Below are 19143 nucleotides of genomic sequence, written 5' to 3'. Positions count from 1 at the left end.
AAACCATACATCCTACGCTAACCTAAATAACCCCCCCACTAATGACTAACCCAAAACAGGTGCGTGCCTACCTAGACCTAACCAAACGAAAGTGAAACAAAACAAGGATCGATGGCAGCTAGTAGTTCGGCGACGACGACCGCCGAGCCCCGCCCGGCCGAGGAGGGGCGCCACCATCCGCTACTGGCCAGAAGTTTGAGTGTTCGCGACCATCACAAACAAGCTCGCCCTGCCTGCCTGTTCCATTACACTACGATCATATACAAAATATATGCAACAAATTTTCCACCAACCGGTTTCTTTGCCAATGCACCACACAACCAATAAAAAAGCATTACGACTTCGGTCACTTCAATTTCATGCTTTGCGTTTTCAAAACCACAATAAATAGACTATGTCAGTCTCGACAAACAGAAAAATACATCTCTCCCTACCTTGTAGGCTTACCCAGTATCGAAGGCTTGACTTGACAATCTCCTAATGTCATTAAACTTTGACTTGCTTTGTAACAGATGTCTCTTTCCATTCATCGATTTACCGCTGCACAGTTTGGATTGATTGATTGATTTTATTTGGCAGTAAAAAAAAAAATATTTTTTTTTTAAGTGATCAGGATTGCACAATAAAGTCGGGGAATTATTTCCATTGTGGTCCATATTTTTTACATAAATACATATACAATTATACTGAACAAAAATATAAATACAACATGCAACAATTTCAACAATTTTACTGAGTTACAGTTCATATAAGGAAATCAGTCAATTTAAATAAATTAATTAGGCCCTAATCTATGGATTTCACATGACTGGGCAGGGTCACAGCCATGGGTGGGCTTTGTAGGGCATAGGCCCAAGCACTTTGGAGCCAGGCCAACCTACTGGGGAGCCAGACCCAGCCAATCAGACTGAGGTTTTCCTAACAAAAGGTCTTTATTTCAGACAGAAATACTCCTCAGTTTCATCAGCTGTCCAGGTGGCTGTTCTCAGATGATGCCGCAGGTGAAGAAGCCGGATGTGGAGGTCCTAGGCTGGCGTGGTTACAAGTGTTCTGCAGTTCCGAGGCCGGTTGGACATACTTCCAAATTCTCTTAAACGACATTGGCAGAGAAATGAAAATTACATTTTCTGGCACAGATCTGGTGGACATTCCTGCAGTCAGCATTCCAATTGCACGCTCCTTCAAAACTTGAGACATCTGTGGCAGTGTGTTGTGTTACAAAAATGCAAATTTTAGAGTGGCCTTTTATTGTCCCTAGCACAAGGTGCACCTGTATAATGATCATGCTGTTTAATCAGCTTCTTCATATGCCACACCTGTCAGGTGGATGGATTATCTTGGCTAAAGTGAAATGCTCACTAACAGGGATGTAAACAAATTTGTGTACACAATTTGAGAAAAAAAGATGTTTGTGGTAATGGAAAATGTCTGGGATCTTTTATTTCAGCTTATGAAACATGGGACCAACACCTTACTTGTTGGGTTTATATTGTTGTTCAGAATACATAGATAGAGACACATTACAGAGTATAACGACACAGGATGAGACCCAGATGCAGACACAGGAGACAGATGGTTTGAGTCTCTAATATGTATTAATAGACAAGGGGCAGGCAAGAGTCAGGTTGAGTTCTGGCAGAAGTTCATAAACCAGGTCAAAAAAAGGTACAGGGCGGCAGGCAGGCTCGAGGTCATGGCAGACTGAATGGTATGGCAGGTGGGCTCAGTGTCATGGCAGGCAGAACAGGTTGCAACCGGGAGGACTAGAAAACAGGGACTAGGAAAAACAGGCGTACCGAACAACACGCTGGTAGGCTTGACAAGACTAGATGAACTGGCAACAGACAAACAGAGAACACAGGTATAAATGCACATTGGATAATGGGGAAGATGGGTGACACTTGGAGAACGTGGAGACAAGCACGAAGACAGGTGAAACAGATCAGAGTGTGACAGTACCCCCACCCCTCTAGGGACACCACCTGGTGCCCTACCTGGGCGCATACCTGGTTGACCGGGGTGCCGGCGGTGAAAGTTGGTGATGAGGGCCAGGTCCAGGATGTCCTTAGCGGGAACCCAGCACCTCTCCTCCGGACCATAACCCTCCCAGTTAACCAGGTACTGGAAACCCCTGCCCCGAGGTCGAACACTCAGGAGGCGTCTCACCATGTACTCCGGATGGCGGTCGATGAGATGGGGAGAGGGGGTGGGCCTGGAAACAGGAGACAAAGGGCTGTGAGACAAAGGCTTCATCTCGGACACATGAAAAGTGGGATGCATATAGTGGGTACGGAGCAACAGAAGACAAACAGCAGAGAGGCTAAGGACTTTAGAGATGGGGAAAGGACCAATGAAACGGGGGAAAGTTTACGAGACTCCACCCGGAGGGGCAGGTCCAGCGTAGACAGCCGCCGAAGACATGTATGTCAATTAAGGCAGCCCTCCGCACCTCTCTGAATCATAGGGGTTGGGTTAAATGTGGATATTAAATGTGGATATTTGGCGAGCGGAACGTCTCGCCAAATATCCAATGGAAGAATGTGGCGCGAAAAACAAAACCTCAAAAATGCAATAATTTCAATTTTTCAAACATATGACTATTTTACACCATTTTAAAGACAAGACTCTCGTTAATCTAACCACATTGTCCGATTTCAAAAAGGCTTTACAGCGAAAGCAAAACATTAGATTATGTCAGGAGAGTACATAGACACAAATAATCACACAGCCATTTTCCAAGCAAGCATATATGTCACATAAACCCAAACCACAGCTAAATGCAGCACTAACCTTTGATGATCTTCATCAGATGACACTCCTAGGACATTATGTTATACAATACATGCATGTTTTGTTCAATCAAGTTCATATTTATATCAAAAATCAGCTTTTTACATTAGCATGTGATGTTCAGAACTAGCATACCCATCGAAAACTTCCGGTGAATTTAATAATTACTCATGATATACGTTCACAAAATACATAACAATTATTTTAAGAATTATAGATACAGAACTCCTTTATGCAATCGCTATGTCAGATTTTAAAATAGCTTTTCGGCGAAAGCACATTTTGCAATATTCTGAGTAGATAGCTCGGCCATCAGAGGCTAGCTATTTTGACACCCACCAAGTTTGGTGCTCACTAAACGCAGAATTACTATAAGAAAATGTGGATTACCTTTGCTGTTCTTCGTCAGAATGCACTCCCAGGACTTCTACTTCAACAACAAATGTTGTTTTGGTTCCAAATAATCCATACTTATATTCAAATAGCTCTGTTTTGTTCGTGCGTTCAGGTCACTATCTGAAGGGTTATGCGCGAGCGCATTTCGTGACAAAAAATTCAAAATATTCCATTACCGTACTTAGAAGCATGTCAAACGCTGTTTAAAATCAATTTTTATGCTATTTTTCTCGTAAAATAGCGACAATATTCCAACCGGGTGACGTTGTATTCATTCAAAGGCTGAAAGAAAAAAATTTAGTAGCCTTGTGGACGCGCATCTCCAGTGTCACTGTCCCCAGGCTGACCACTCACAAATTCTCCTGCTGTTCTTCGCCCAGAGACTGCAGACACCCCATTCCACTTTCTGGCACCTTCTGAGAGCCAATGGAAGAGTTAGAAAGTGTCACATTACAGCAGAGATGCTGTAATGTCGATAGAGATGCAACAGAAGGACAACAAATTGTCAGACAGGGCACTTCCTGTATGGAATCTTCTCAGGTTTTTGCCTGCTATATGAGTTCTGTTATACTCACAGACACCATTCAAACAGTTTTAGAAACTTTAGAGTGTTTTCTATCCGAATCTACTAATTATATGCATATTCTCGTTTCTGGGCAGGAGTAGTAACCAGATTAAATCGGGTACCTTTTTTATCCGGCCGTGAAAATACTGCCCCCTATCCCAAAGAAGTTAAGGCAATGTCAGTCTCAGAACGGGCTCCAGACCAGGATAGAACCAGTGGTCCAGTTGTGCCTCTGGAGCCATACAAATCCCAAAACAATAGGAACATGGGGAGATTCAATAACAAGAAACCTTATGGACTCACTGTGATTGCCCAACACACACAGGTTAATAGGAACCGTACTGTGAGTGACCCTGCCAATGGAGTGTCCGTCCAGTGCACTGGTTAAATAGGCAACAGAAAGGAGTTATGTGGAGATACCCAGCTCAGATACCAGAGTGGCGTCCATGAAGCTCTCATCAGCCCCAGAGTCAATGAGCGCCCGGAGAGATTTAGACCTGTCACCCCAGAGCAGGATAACATGGAAAGGGATAGGAGTAAAAGGAGTCGAAAACCTCCCAGCATGGCCCACCATTGTACTCGTACCGAACCGATGAGTCTGGTATTTTACTGGACAGTTGGATTTGTAATGCCCTGTAGCACCACAGTGCAGGCAACTGTTGGAGTTAAGCCTGCTTAATGCAGGCGTCGGGCAGCCGTGGATGAATGAGCAGCCGTGGATAAACAAGTGGAGCCGAGAACAGACCACCTCTCCCTCCTGCGTTCCCGTAGACGCCCATCAATCCTTATGGTTAAAGCTATGAGGGAGCCGAGGTCTAGGGGTAACTCCCGAGCTGAGAGCTCGTCTTTAACCTCCTCCGATAATACATGAAGAAAGGTAACGAACAGAGACTCCGGGTTTCAGGCACTCTCGGTGGCTAACGTGCGAAAGTCTACTGTGTAGTCTGCCACACTACGGGGGTCTTGATGTAATCGAAGTAGCTTTCGGCCGCCTCTCTCCCGGACACTGGAGAATCGAACACCTTCCTCACCTCTGCAATGAAATCCTCCAGACGAAGGCAAATGACGGATTGTTGCTCCCAAACCGCCGTTAGTCAGGTGAGCACCCTTCCAGACATTAGCGTTATCAGATACGCTATTTTCGAACAATCCGAAGGGAACGAAGACGGCTGCAGGTCAAAGATGAGGGAGCACTGGGAAAGACACGCCCGGCTGGTTCCAGGATCCCCAGCATAGCGCTCCGGAGGAAGTAAGCGGGGTTCTCGGGAAGCCAGAGTAGGCTGTACAAAATCATCACTTGGAGGGGGATTACTGTGCGTCCGGGAGGTCTCCGTTGTGGCATGCTGCTTGATAGATAGTCCACGGAATTGCTCCAGTAATGTTTTGAAACCCTGGTCATGGCTTCCCACCAGTGTATGGAGTCCTTCCATAAGGTTCTGGAGTAGCTCGTAATGTCTTCCAATGGTGGCTCCATGCATAGAGACAGTGTTGTGGAGCTGGTCCGAGTCTGCTGGGTCTGTCATTGCCAGTTTTTGGTGCCAGACTACATGACAAGGAAGATTTCAATTTACCGGACATTTTATGGATGTTGGCCTATGAGCCACATTCACATATCCTTAGAAACAGCCTGTAACAAATTGTATAAAGATAAGCATTTTATTGTTAGATTATAGGAGTAAATCTGGTAGGCCAGAAACAGTCTTACTCACCTCAAGTTCAACTTTTGGAGTCAGTAGGAGCGCCGGGGAGCACTGCATTCAAGTCATAGGCCTTCAGTAGCTGAAACTTAATAACAGCCACACAACACCAAACCTTCACAAATGGTTATAAACTTTATTAGGACAATATCAAAAGTAAGTCAAGCCATTGTTTACAGGGAAAATACGAATAGAAGAGTCAATGTAAACCAGGGAAAAATTGCACAACCCTCTCCCGTGCACACCAAAAAACCACACAACCCTCCTCAAAGCAGAATAAATAGTTTGACAACTCTCCCCCAGTAAATTTCAATCTGTCCCTAATACATCATTGTACAACTGTAACTATTTAACTGTGTTGGTTTCACTAAGTAATATTAGAACTACGACATTTAGCGTTTCTAGAAATAACTAAGAATGCAATCCAGTTGACCTCTTGTTATGTCACTGTGTTTCAGGTGTTCAGGGTCAGAGCTGCAACAGAGTGACTTACACCAAGAGGAGAATCTGTGCCTTGAAGGGGTCAACAGTGGACATATCCTGTACTTATGTTGGTTATTATTCCACCACATCAACATTCTGGTTTAGAAGTGATAAGTCAACCCCTGAAGACCTAACCAGAGACCCAGGGTATGCAGGTCGTGTGAAGTACACTGGAACAAACAAAGGTCCCTTCACCCTGAGAATCACAGATCTGAGAGAGGAGGACTCAGCTGAGTATCGCTTCACTTTTAAAACATACAACTTTGAATGGGGTCATAGTTTCCCAGGAACAACTCTGACTGTCACAGGTAATACTACACTCTATTTTACAATAGTATATCATAATGAATTACAGGAGAAAATAAATTAACTATCCTGTTAACAGAGGTGTATGTGGTTTTATAAATATTGTTTCAGGTCTGCTGGTGAAGGTGACTCCTGCTGCAGAGGGACAGAAGACACTGACCTGTATCACAACCTGTACTCTGACTGACAACCCCACCTACATCTGGTACAAGAACGGACAACGTCTCGATGAGCCCACTTCCCAACAATACTCTAGTAATACACTAGTAGTGTTGGGTCCTTCTGCGGATAGTTACTCCTGTTCTGTTGAAGGTCATGAGACTCTCCACTCTCCTGCAGTGTGTGAGTATGAATTAAACTACTATTCTACTTAGAAAGTATCAATCATTTAATATCAATGAGAAGGGTATTACTGCTTTATCTATCAATATTCATCATTACATAGAAATTACACTCAATGTCATAGATGTATGCATGTCTATAGTTAGAATGTTCAGTACCTCAAACACTTGAAGAATAGTTTAGTAGACACTCAAGTCCTAAAGTATCTCCAAATGTATTCTTGTTCATGTTTTTTGTAAGTGATAGTTTTAGATTGTCTTCTGACTTTAGATATAATTTATTTTTGACATGACGTCATTTGATGTAGTATACAACAGTCCTAACCCTCTGAAAAATTCTGCTTTACTAGATGCTCCAAAGAACACCTCAGTGTCAGTCAGTCCCTCTGGTGAAATATTGGAGGGCAGTTCAGTGACTCTGACCTGCAGCAGTGATGCCAACCCACCTGTGGACAAATACACCTGGTACAAGAAGAATGGATCTTCACTGACAGGATCTGAAAACACCTTCCTCATCACCAACATCAGCTCTGAGGACAGTGGAGAATACTACTGTGAGGCTGAGAGTATATATGGGAGTCTCAACTCTTCTTCTGTGTCTGTGGACATTCAGTGTAAATACACCTAACCTTCTCTTCTTTTGATCAGAGAATCACACATATTTAAAGTAATAATTCATTTATTTCAATCATAAGTCCAAGTTCCATGATGCTCCTCATGTAAAGCACTATGTATGAGCAATGTGTCACATATTGTCCACCAGACGGCCCAAAGAATACCTCAGTGTCATTCAGTCCCTCTGGTGAAATAGTGGAGGGCAGTTCAGTGACTCTGACCTGCAGCAGTGATGCCAACCCACCTGTGGACAAATACACCTGGTACAAGAAGAACGTAGCCTCACCAAAAGCATCAGGACAGAGTTACAGTATCACTAACATCAGCTCTGAGGACAGAGGAGAATATTACTGTGAGGCCCAGAATGGAAGAGGATCTATGAACTCTACAGCTCTGATGATCATTTTAGCAGGTAAAGTTCCATCTTTAATACCTCAATACAAAATTACTTTCCAAGAAATATCTTAATAATTATACTTAGGATTATTACACTTTTGTTTATAACTACAGGTTGGCTTATAAACTCCCCAAGTATTAACAAGTATTACATTGATATTCTATATTCTATATTATTATTATAATAATATTCAGTTCATTAGAACATGCCATGTACTCATATCATCTATATTTTATTATAGGGAAACAAACCTCAGTTCTGACTGCAGCTGTAGGAATCATAGTGGTTGTTCTGGTTCTCATCCTCTGTCTCTCTGGACTCATGTGGTTCAGGTGAGTTTTTTTGTTGTTTATTATTTCACTTTAGAATATAAATTAATTAATTAATTAATTCATTCATTCATTCATTCATTCATGTACAAAACAGGAAGAAAGCCTCCAATACCACCTCTGACACAAAAGGCACTGCAGACGATGGACAGGTGAGTCCATCAGAAGATGACGTGATGTTTTTGTATGCTTTGTGGAACATGTCCACTCCTCATGTTGTCTGTCCTCTCTCTCCATCAGGGAGACTCTTGTCCAGTGTATGACAACATCTCAGGCATGGCCATGACCCCTACTGCAGCACAGACAGCTGACACAGACGACCAGGATGATGTTCACTACACCAGCGTCCACTTCTCTCGCTCCAAAAACCAGGAAGTGCCTCAGCCCCAGAAAGAGGATGAGGATGTCCAGTACGCTGCTCTGAAATTCAACCTCCCAGTGCTGCCACCCGGTGAGCATATTCTGCATTAAGGTCATTCACATGCTGCAGTTAATTGTAGGAGATGTCATCAATAAGCAAAACAGTTGACCCTTACACGGAACCCAAACCTGCTGCGCGCATGCGGCATCGTGCGCTATCGTGCATACATTTATTTTGTCCCCCTACACCAAACACGATCACGACACGCAGGTTAAAATATCAAAACAAACTCTGAACCAGTGACATTAATTTCGGGACAGGTCGAAAAGCATTAAACATGTATGGAAATTTAGCTAGCTAGCTTGCTGTTGCTAGTTAATTTGTCATGGGATATAAACATTGAGTTGTTATTTTACCTGAAATGCACAAGGTCCTCTACTCCGACAATTAATCCACACATAAAACGGTCAACCGAATCGTTTCTAGTCATCTCTCCTCCTTCCAGACTTTTTCATCTTTGAACTTATATGGTGATCTGCATCTAAACTTTGATAGTATTGCCATGACTACCGGCAAAACAGTTCACTCTTTCAATCACCCACGTGGGTATAACCAATGAGGAGATGGCACGTGGGTACCTGCTTCTATAAACCAATGAGGAGATGGGAGAGGCAGCACTTTCAGCGCGATCTGCGTCAGAAATAGAAAGGAGTTCTATTTTAGCCCTTGGCTTCGCAGACGCTCATTGGCGCGCAAGCAGTGTGGGTGTAATAATTGAATAACATGGATTTCTACATTTATTTTGCGATGCTTGCGCATGCGATGTGTCCGGTCTGCATGTAAGTGACCACTATGAACCCAAACTATCAACCCAAAAATTGACATCTTAGGACAATTACTATAACATGTCTATACTGAGAGAGTGATGTGATGATGGTTTTGAGGAACTGTTCTTCTGTTCCAAATGGCACCCTATTCCCTATTTAGTGCACTAAATTAGACAGAGCCCTATAGGGTGCCACCATTTGGGACGCTGTCTTTGTTTCATTTTTGTTTCTCTCTCTTCAGCAGCACAAGCAGCTGAGGAGGACTCTTCTGTTCTCTACAGTACAGTCAACAACCCCTGAACCAAGAAGACCCGAACACAACAAACCCAGAACCAAGAAGACCCGAACACAACAAACCCAGAACGAAGAAGAACTGAACACAACAAACCCAGAAAGAAGACTTGAACAGAACACGTTTGACAAAAACCTTGTATATCTGGACCTGTAAATTTAAACTAAGTAATATAATGCCTGTGGAGGTGTGGAATATTGACCATTATAAACCAGGTGGTTTGAGCCATGAATGCTGATTAGGTGAAAGACGTGGTATATCAGACCGTATACCATGGATATTTAAATTTGTATTTACTGGTCTAAGTACATTGGTAACCAGTTTAAAATAAGGCACCTCGGGGTTTGTTGTATGTGGCCATATACCACGGCTAAGGGCTGCATGCAAGCACTCCGCGTTGCGTTGTGCATAAGAACAGCCCTTAGCCGTAGTATATTGGCCATATACCACACCTCCTCGGGCCTTATTGCTTAAAACCTCTTAGGGCTAGGGGGCAGTATTTTCACGGCCGATGAAAAACGTACCCAAATTAAACTGGTTACTACTCTTTCCCAGAAAATAGAATATGCATATTATTAGTAGATCTGGATAAGAAACACTCTGAAGTTTCTAAAACTGTTTGAATGGTGTCTGTGAGTAAAACAGAACTCATATGGCAGGCAAAAACCTGAGAAAATCTCAACCAGGAAGTGGAAGGTCTGAGAATTGTAGTTCTACTTTTGAATCCCTAGAGAAACTACAAAATACTTAGGGGTCACGTTGCACTTCCTAAGGCTTCCTAAGGCTGTCAAAAGCCCTCCGAAAGTTGTTTCATCCGTATCCAGTAACCGGGCAGAATATAGGAGCTCAGTTACTGAGTGGCCTGCCTGGCAACAAAGGGATTGGAAATGCGCAGTCACGCGAGCGCGCCTTTCCTTATTTTTCTTCTGAAATGAATACGCTATTGTCCGGTTGGAATATTATCGCAATTCTACATTAAAAATACCATAAAGATTGATTTTAAACAGCGTTTGACATGCTTCTAAGTACGGTAATGGAACATTTTGACTTTTTGCGTCTCAAATTACGCTTGCGCGTTATGCATTTGGATAGAGACCTGAACGCAGGAACAAAACAGAGGTATTTGGACATAAATATGTATTATTTTGAACAAAAACAAAATTTCTTGTGGAAGTAGCAGTCCTGCGAGTGCATTCTGACGAAGATCAGCAAAGGTAATACAATATTTCTAATACTAATTCTGAGTTTAGGTTGCCCCGGACTTGGCGGGTGTCTGAATAGCTCGCCGTGATGGCTGAGCTATGTACTCAGAATATTGAAAAATGTGCTTTCGCCGAAAAGTTATTTTAAAATCTGCCACAGCGGTTGCATAAAAGACTACTGTATCTATAATTCTGAAAATAATTGTCATGTATTTTGTCAATGTTTATGATGAGTATTTCAGTAATATTTGTGCTCATTCACCGGAAGTTCTGGAGGCTAAACATTTTCTGAACATCACGCTCCAATGTAAAATGCTGTTTTTGGATATAAATATGAACTTTATCGAACAAAACATACATTTATTGTGTAACATGATGTCCTAGGAGTGTCATCTGATGAAGATCGTCAAAGGTTAGTGCTTCATTTAGCTGTGTTTTCAGTTTTTTGTGACATATCTCCTTACTTGGAAAATGGCTGTGTGATTATTTTTGGCAGGGTACTCTCCTAACATAATCGAATGTTTTGCTTTCGCTGTAAAGCCTTTTTGAAATTGGACAATGTGGTTACATTAAGGAGAAGTGTATCTTTAAAATGGTGTAAAATAGTCGTATGTTTGAGAAATTGAAATTATTCGATTTTTGCTGTTTTGAATTTCGCGCCATGCTATCTTGTCAAACAATCTCGTTAACGGGATCGTATCTCAAAGGGGTCCCCGAGAAGTTAAGTTTATAATAGCAATAAGGCACTTCTGGTGCTTGTGGTATATGACCAACATACTGTTCCACGGCTTATTTTAAACTGGTTAACAACATAAATAGAACAGTAAACAAGTATTTTTACGTCATACCCATGGTATATTGTCTGATACAGTATAGACTTCTGAAATGCTGTTTCAGCCAATTAGCATCCAGGAACCAAACTACCCAGTTTATAATAGTGTATAATAATATATGCCATCTAGTAAACACTTTTATCCAAATTCACTGTCATTAAAGTCATGTTTGAATACACTTTCCATATGGGAAGTCCCAGCAGGAATGGAACCAATGCATCATGCTGTACCAACTGAGCCACAGGACTACTCTATTCAAACTTAGAGTAGGAGTTCTGATCTAGGGTCAGTTATGACTTTGAAACAATGATGAATAAGAATGGGACCTTAACATTTTTTTAAATATATTTTTCATTTGAAAAATGTTGTATTTCTGACGTCGGCAAACTTGAGTTCCAGTAAAATTTTACAGTGCATTCGTAAAGTATTCAGACCCCTTGACTTTTTCCACGTTTTGTGATGAGACAAGCTTATTCCCAAATAATGAAGTTGTTTTCTTTCCTCATCAATCTCCACACAAAACCCAATAATGATGAAGCAAAAAAGGTTTTTAGAAAATTTAGCAAATCCATAAATACAACAAACTGCAATATCACATTTACATAAGTATTCAGACCCTTTATTAATCAGTACTTTCTCGAAGCACCTTTGGCAGCGATTACAGCCTTGAGTCTTCTTGGATATGATGCTACAAGCTTGGCACACCTGTATTTAGGGAGTTTCTCCCATTCTTATCTGCAGATCCCCTCAAGCTCGGTCATGTTGGATGGGGAGTGTCACTGCACAGATATTTTCAGGTCTCTCCAGAGATATTTGATCAGGTTCAAGTCTGGGCTCTGGCTGGGCCACTCAAGGACATTCAGAGATTTCTCACGAAAGCCACTCCTGCATTGTCTTGGCTGTGTGCTTAGGGTCCTTGTCCTATTGGAAGGTTGAACCTTCGCCCCAGTCTAAGGTCCTGAGCCCTCTGGAGCTGGTTTTCATCAAGGATCTCTCTGTACTTTTCTCTGTTCATCTTTCCCTCTATCCTGACTAGTCTCCCAGTCCCTGCCACTGAAAAACATCCCCACAACATGATGCTGCCACCACCGTGCTTCACCGTAGGGATGGTGCTAGGTTTCCTTCAGACGTGACGCTTGGCATTCAGGCCAAAGAGTTTAATCTTGGTTTCATCAGACCAGATAATCTTGTTTCTCATGGTCTGAGAGTCTTTAGGTGCCTTTTGGCAAACTCCAAGCAAGCTTTCATGTGCCATTTACTGAGGAGTAGCTTCCGTCTGGCCACTCTACCATAAAGGCCTGATTGGTGGAGTGCTGCAGAGTTGGCTGTCCTTCTGGAAGTCTCTCCCATCTCTACAGAGGACCTCTGGAGCTCTGTCAGAGTCACCATCGGGTTCTTGGTCACCACGCTGACCATGGCCCTTCTCCCCCGATTGATCAGTTTTGCCGGGCGGCCAGCTCTAGGAAGAGTCTTGGTGGTTCCAAACATCTTCTATTTAAGAATGATAGAGGCCACTGTGTTCATGGACCTTCAAAAATGCAGAAATGTTTTGGTACCCTTCCCCAGATCTGTGCCCCAGTACAATCCTGTCTCTGAGTTCTAGAGACAATTCCATCGACCTCATGATTTTTGCTCTGACGTGCACTGTCAACTGTGGGACTATATATAGATAGGTGTGTGCCTTTCCAAATCATGTCCAGTCAATTGAATTTACCACAGGTGGACTCCAATCAAATTGTAGAAACATCTCAAGGATGATTCATAGAAACAGGATGCAGCTGAGTTCAATTTCGGGTCTCAAAGAAAAATATCAGAATACTTATCTAAAGATATTTCTGTTTTTTATTTATAATAAATGTGCATACCTTTCTAAAAACCCTTTATTTGTTTTGTCATTATGTGGATAGTGTGGTAGATTGAGGATACATGTTTATTTAATCTATTTTAGAAGAGGGCTGTAACGTAACAAAATTTGAAAAAGTCAGGTGGTCAGAATATATTTATATATATATATTTTTATGTTTCTGAAACAATCATCAAACTTGTGAGACTTTTGCCTCAATGTCCAGGAAAGTGTTCTGCTTGATGCAACGTTTCTTAACGCTCTTATCAAATATTTGTTTTTGTAAACTGTGTTGTGCCATTTTTTAAAATATACTTTTAACAATAAACTTCATTGTCATTGTTTTTACCTTGTTATAACAGTATCTTCAGTTGAGAGAAAATGGAAATCTTTCAACATCTCACCTCTTCTACTGTACAGTACATACAGTAACTACAAATAATACATTTACATTGGTTTGGAGAGCAATAGTGGTTTATTCATCTTCATCATCGTCATCATCATCATCATGTCTGTACAAAATGTACACACTTTCAGAAGAGGCAATGTCCAGCACCTACAGTACACACACAACCAGTAACATGAAAAATTATTCATTGTCATTTTTAAGACTCACAGACACAATATGACATACCATGGATGTTTGGAGTGTGGAGGGTAATTCAGTCAGTGATGGCATTCCATTCCAGAACACTGAGAGATGGAACATTCTGGAATGTCGATGGTTGATAATAATACATCTTACAGTTAACAAGCTCAGACCAGGCAGTGAGATTATTGCCTGATATAAGAATAACAGTCCACCATTTTGACCAACTAGTAGTTAGAGAACAGATTACGTCACTGTTTATTGAGAATGTAATGCATCCCTGGCTGGATGCCCACTCTAGCACGGCACTTGCGGGGGGCTGGTATCGACCGCACCGGACTGTGCGTGCGAATGGGCGAGACCGTGCACACTTCCGCATAGCACGGTGCTCTCCACGCCAAATGCTCCCCATAATAAGCACGAGGAGTTGGCTCAGGTCTATTAATTTGGGGGGCTGCCTCTCAGGCTTCCTTGCCAGCCGTGTTCCTCAAAACATTGCCGGTGGGCCTTCCTTCCTGCTGCCTCCACTCTCCTGGCTGCCTCCACCTGTTCCCATGGGAGGTGATCCCTTCCGGCCAGGATCTCTTCCCACGTGTAGGATCCCTTGCCGTCCAGGATGTCCTCCCATGTCCAGTCCTCTTTTCCATGCTGCTTGGTCTTCTTGTGGTGGGTGGTTCTGTAATGGCTGGCCAATGGAATAGACCAAGGTGCAGCGTGGTTAGTGCTCATCTTTGTAATTTAATGGAAAAATGAACACTTTACAAATAAACAAAAGACGACAGCCAAACAGTTCTGTCAGGTAAGTAATGCAAAACTGAAATTAACCACCCACAAAACACAATGAGAAAACCCCTACATAAATATGGTCTCTAATCAGAGGGAATGAGATTCAGCTGCCTCCAATTAGAGACCAACCCCAAACAATTCCAACATAGAAACAGAAAAACTAGATATTTAAACATAGAAATAGAATAACATAGATCAACCCAAAACACACAAAACAATCACCCCCTGCCACGCCCTGAACAAACTATCATAACAAAATGACCCCTTACTGGTCAGGACGTGACAAAACTATATACTGCATGTATACACACATTAAAATAGCCTGTTATCCATACATAGTCTAATGTAGCCTGCAATCCATATATAGTCCAATGTAGCCTGTTATCCATACATAGTCTAATGTAGCTTGTTATCCATACATAGTCTAATTTAGCCTGTTATCCATACATAGTCTAATGTAGGCTGTTATCCATATATAGTCTAATGTAGCCTGTTATCCATATATAGTCTAATGTAGCCTGTTATTCATACATAGTCTAATGTAGCTCGTTATCCATATATAGTCTAATGTAGCCTGTTATCCATATATAGTCTAATGTACCATGTTATCCATATACAGTCTAATGTAGCATGTCATCCATATATAGTTGTCACGACTTCTGCTGAAGTTGGTCCCTCTCCTTGGTTGGGCGGCGTTCGGTGGTCGAAGTCTCCAACCTTCTAGCCATCGCTGAACCTCTTTTCATGTTCCTTTGGTTTTGTCTTGTCTTCCATCACAGCTGGTTCCAATCCCATCAATTACATGTTGTGTATTTAACCCTTTGTTCCCCCTCATGTCCTTGTCGGTGATTGTTTATTGTAAGTGCTTGTGCACGGCTGTCCTGGTGTGCGTCGGGTTATGTACACATTATTTGTATTGTTCTGTTTTCCGGTGGGTTTTTGTTATTAACCTGTTAGGGCTAGGGGGCAGTATTTACACAGCCGGATAAAAAACGTACCCGATTTAATCTGGTTACTACTCCTGCCCAGTAACTAGAATATGCATATAATTATTGGCTTTGGATAGAAAACACCCTAAAGTTTCTAAAACCGTTTGAATGGTGTCTGTGAGTATAACAGAACTCATATGGCAGGCAAAAACCTGAGAAGATTTCATGCAGGAAGTGGCCTGTCTGACAAGGTGTCGTTCTTCTTGCCTCTGTTTATTGAAGACAGAGGATCTTTGCTATAACGTGACACTTCCTACGGCTCCCATAGGCTCTCAGAGCCCGGGAAAAAGCTGAACGATATCGAGGCAGCCTCTGGCTGAAACACATTATCGCCTTTGACAAGTGGCCGATCAGAGGACAAAGGGCTTAGGCGCGTGCCCGAGTCGACCCCATGCTTTATTTTCTTTCGTCTGTTTACCTAATTGCAGATTCCCGGTCGGAATATTATCGCTTTTTTACGAGAAAAATGGCATAAAAATTGATTTTAAACAGCGGTTGACATGCTTCGAAGTACGGTAATGAAATATTTAGAAATATTTTGTCACGAAATGCGCCGTGCGCATGACCCTTATTTACCATTCGGATAGTGTCTTGAACGCACAAACAAAACGCCGCTGTTTGAACATAACTATGGATTATTTGGGACCAAACCAACATTTGTTATTGAAGTAGAAGTCCTGGGAGTGCATTCTGACGAAGAACACCAAAGGTAATCAAACTTTTCTAATAGTAAATCGGAGTTTGGTGAAGGCTAAACTTGCTGAGTGTCTAAATAGCTAGCCCTGTGATGCCGGGCTATCTACTTAGAATATTGCAAAATGTGCTTTCACCAAAAAGCTATTTTAAAATCGGACATATCGAGTGCATAGAGGAGTTCTCTATCTATAATTCTTAAAATAATTGTTATGCTTTTTGTGAACGTTTATCGTGAGTAATTTAGTAAATTGTTAGTAAATTCGCCGGAAGTTTGCAGGGGGTATGCTAGTTCTGAACGTCACATGCTAATGTAAAAAGCTGGTTTTTGATATAAATATGAACTTGATTGAAAAAAACATGCATGTATTGTATAACATAATGTCCTAGGGTTGTCATCTGATGAAGATCATCAACGGTTAGTGCTGCATTTAGCTGTCTTCTGGGTTTATGTGACATTATATGCTAGCTTGAAAAATGGGTGTCTGATTATTTCTGGCTGGGCACTCTGCTGACTTAATCTAATGTTTTGCTTTCGTTGTAAAGTCTTTTTGAAATCGGACAGTGTGGTTAGATTAACGAGAGTCTTGTCTTTGAAATGCTGTAAAATAGTCATATGTTTGAGAAATTGAAGTAATAGCATTTCTAAGATATTTGAATAACGCGCCACAGGATTCCACTGGCTGTTACATAGGTGGGACGATTTGGTGCCACCTACCCTAGAGAGGTTCAACTGCACCATTTGGAAACACAGTTTTTTCTCTCCTGCGTTTGACTGCTCTGCCGCCAGTACACACGCCTTACAGAATCACTGACCCGATTATGGAGTCAGCAGGAGTAGGTACCCCGGGAATAGGGGTGGAGGAAGGCGTCCAGGAGCACGCAGCAATGCTCCACCAGCTTGGCACTGCCATGGACCGCGTTGTCCAGACTATGGACCGCTGGGAGAGACAGGGAGTTCTTCCAGCACCTCCACCAGCACAACCGGGGTCCTCTCTGAGCGCCCCTCTTCCTCCTGGTTCCAATGGGATTCGTCTCTCCCTGCCCCAGGAGTACGACGGAAAGGCTGCGAACTGCCAGGGGTTCCTTCTTCAACTGGACCTATACCTGACCACCGTCCACCCGGCTCCATCGGGCCGTGAGAGGGTGTCCGCCCTCATCTCGTGCCTCACCGGGAAAGCCCTGGAGTAGGCCAACGCTGTGTGGAGAGAGGGAGATGCGGCGTTGGACCAGTTTGAGGAGTTCACCAGCCGTTTCCGGTGAGTCTTCGACCACCGGGTGAGCGCCTTTTCCATCTGAGGCAGAAGACGAGGAGCGCCCAGGAGTTCGCCCTGGAATTTAGGACCCTGGCTGCCGCCGCGGGATGTAGCGACCGGGCGCTGATCGACCATTACAGCTGCAGTCTGCGCGAGGACTTCCGGCGGGAGCTGCAGAGACACCACCCTCACATTCGACCAGCTGATGGACCTGTTCATCCGGCTGGACAACCTGCTGGCTACCCGCGGATGTTCTGATCAGGGTCTGGTGGTTCCATCCTCCCGCACCCCTTCTCCGATACCCATGGAGCTGGGAGGGGCGGTGCGCAGGTAGACCGGAGGGGGTTCCAGCTCGTGAACCATCTGTGGCCGCAGAGGTCACACTGCCGGTCGGTGCCGGGTTGGGTCCTCTGGGAATCGAGGCAGCAGGCAGGGCGCTCTGGCGTCACCCCAGGTGAGCTGGCACCATTCTCACCCAGAGTCCTCTGTTGCCCATATGTTTGTGTATGTCACTTTCCCTGATTTTTCCCCCATTCCCAGCATAAGGCGCTCATTGATTAAGGTGCGGCTGGGATTTTTATTGACAGAGCGTTAGTTTAGGCATCCCCATTGTTCCCGTGGCTGTGCGTTTCCCCGTTCATGCCTTAGATAGTCAACCATTAGGGTCAGGGTTGATCAGGGAGGTCACGTTCCTTTGGGCATGGTGACACAGGGGGGTCACAAGGAGAGAATTAGTCTCTTCCTGATTGACTTTCCTGCGTTTCCCGTGGTGCTGGGCCTACCCTGGTTAGCTTGTCATAACCCCACTGTTTCATGGCCACAGAGGGCTCTCACGGGGTGGTCGTGAGAGTGGTCAGGTAGGTGTTTAGGGGTTTCCGCTACTACGGTGGAGAGTCCAGACCATGTCTCCACCATGCACATTCCCCCTGAATATGCAGATTTGGCTCTCGCCTTCTCTAAAAAAGAGAATCGCCCCACCTCATCGATGGGGCGATTGTGCGATAAATCTCCTGGTAGACGCTGCCCTTCCCAGGAGTCACGTCTATCCCCTCTCACAGGCGGAGACGGAGGCTATGTAAACATATGTCTCCGAATCCCTGCGTCAGGAGTACATTCGGTCCTCCACTTCACCTGCCTCCTCGAGTTTCTTTTTTGTGAAGAAGGAGGAGGGAGGTCTGCGCCCGTGTATTGACTATCGGGGTCTGATTTAGATCACTGTGAGGTAAAGTTACCCGCTACCGCTCATAGCCACAGCGATTGAGTCAATACACTGTGCGCGCTTCTTCACCAAACTAGATCTCAGGAGCGCTTACAACCTGGTGAGTATCCGGGATGGAGACGAGTGGAAGACGACTTTCAGTACCACCTCAGGGCACTATGAGTACCTCATCATGCCATACGGGTTGATGAATGTGCCATCAGTCTTCCAAACCATTGTAGACGAGATTTTCAGGGACCTGCACGGGCAGGGTGTGGTGGTGTATATTCATGACATTTTGATATACTCCGCTACACGCGCTGAGCATTTGTCCCTGGTGCGCAGGGTGCTTGGT

General features: G+C 43.5%; 2 protein-coding genes across 7 annotated transcripts in view; both read left to right on the top strand.

Annotated features, from left to right (window-relative positions):
• LOC115178712 (uncharacterized) overlaps positions 1-19143 on the top strand; it is a 361651-nt gene that overhangs the window by 240718 nt on the left and 101790 nt on the right. The gene's annotated exons all lie outside the window — the stretch shown is intronic.
• On the top strand, positions 6850-9459 carry LOC115178720 (B-cell receptor CD22-like). Of its 2 annotated transcripts, none has more exons than XM_029740011.1 (6): positions 6850-7192; positions 7342-7605; positions 7832-7922; positions 8017-8071; positions 8160-8370; positions 9352-9459. In XM_029740011.1, the coding sequence occupies exons 1-6, from the start codon at positions 6868-6870 to the stop codon at positions 9405-9407; spliced, it is 1002 nt and encodes a 333-aa protein (XP_029595871.1). In that variant the 5' UTR covers positions 6850-6867; the 3' UTR covers positions 9408-9459. The 2 variants fall into 2 exon arrangements, with proteins under 2 accessions (XP_029595871.1, XP_029595870.1); XM_029740010.1 differs by having other exon boundaries at positions 9349-9459.

Source organism: Salmo trutta, chromosome 38, assembly GCF_901001165.1.
Source record: "Salmo trutta chromosome 38, fSalTru1.1, whole genome shotgun sequence".
In the NCBI taxonomy this organism is placed as follows: Eukaryota; Metazoa; Chordata; class Actinopteri; order Salmoniformes; family Salmonidae; genus Salmo; species Salmo trutta.
Note: the sequence above shows the minus strand (reverse complement) of the source record. Positions and strands in the feature narration are given on the sequence as shown.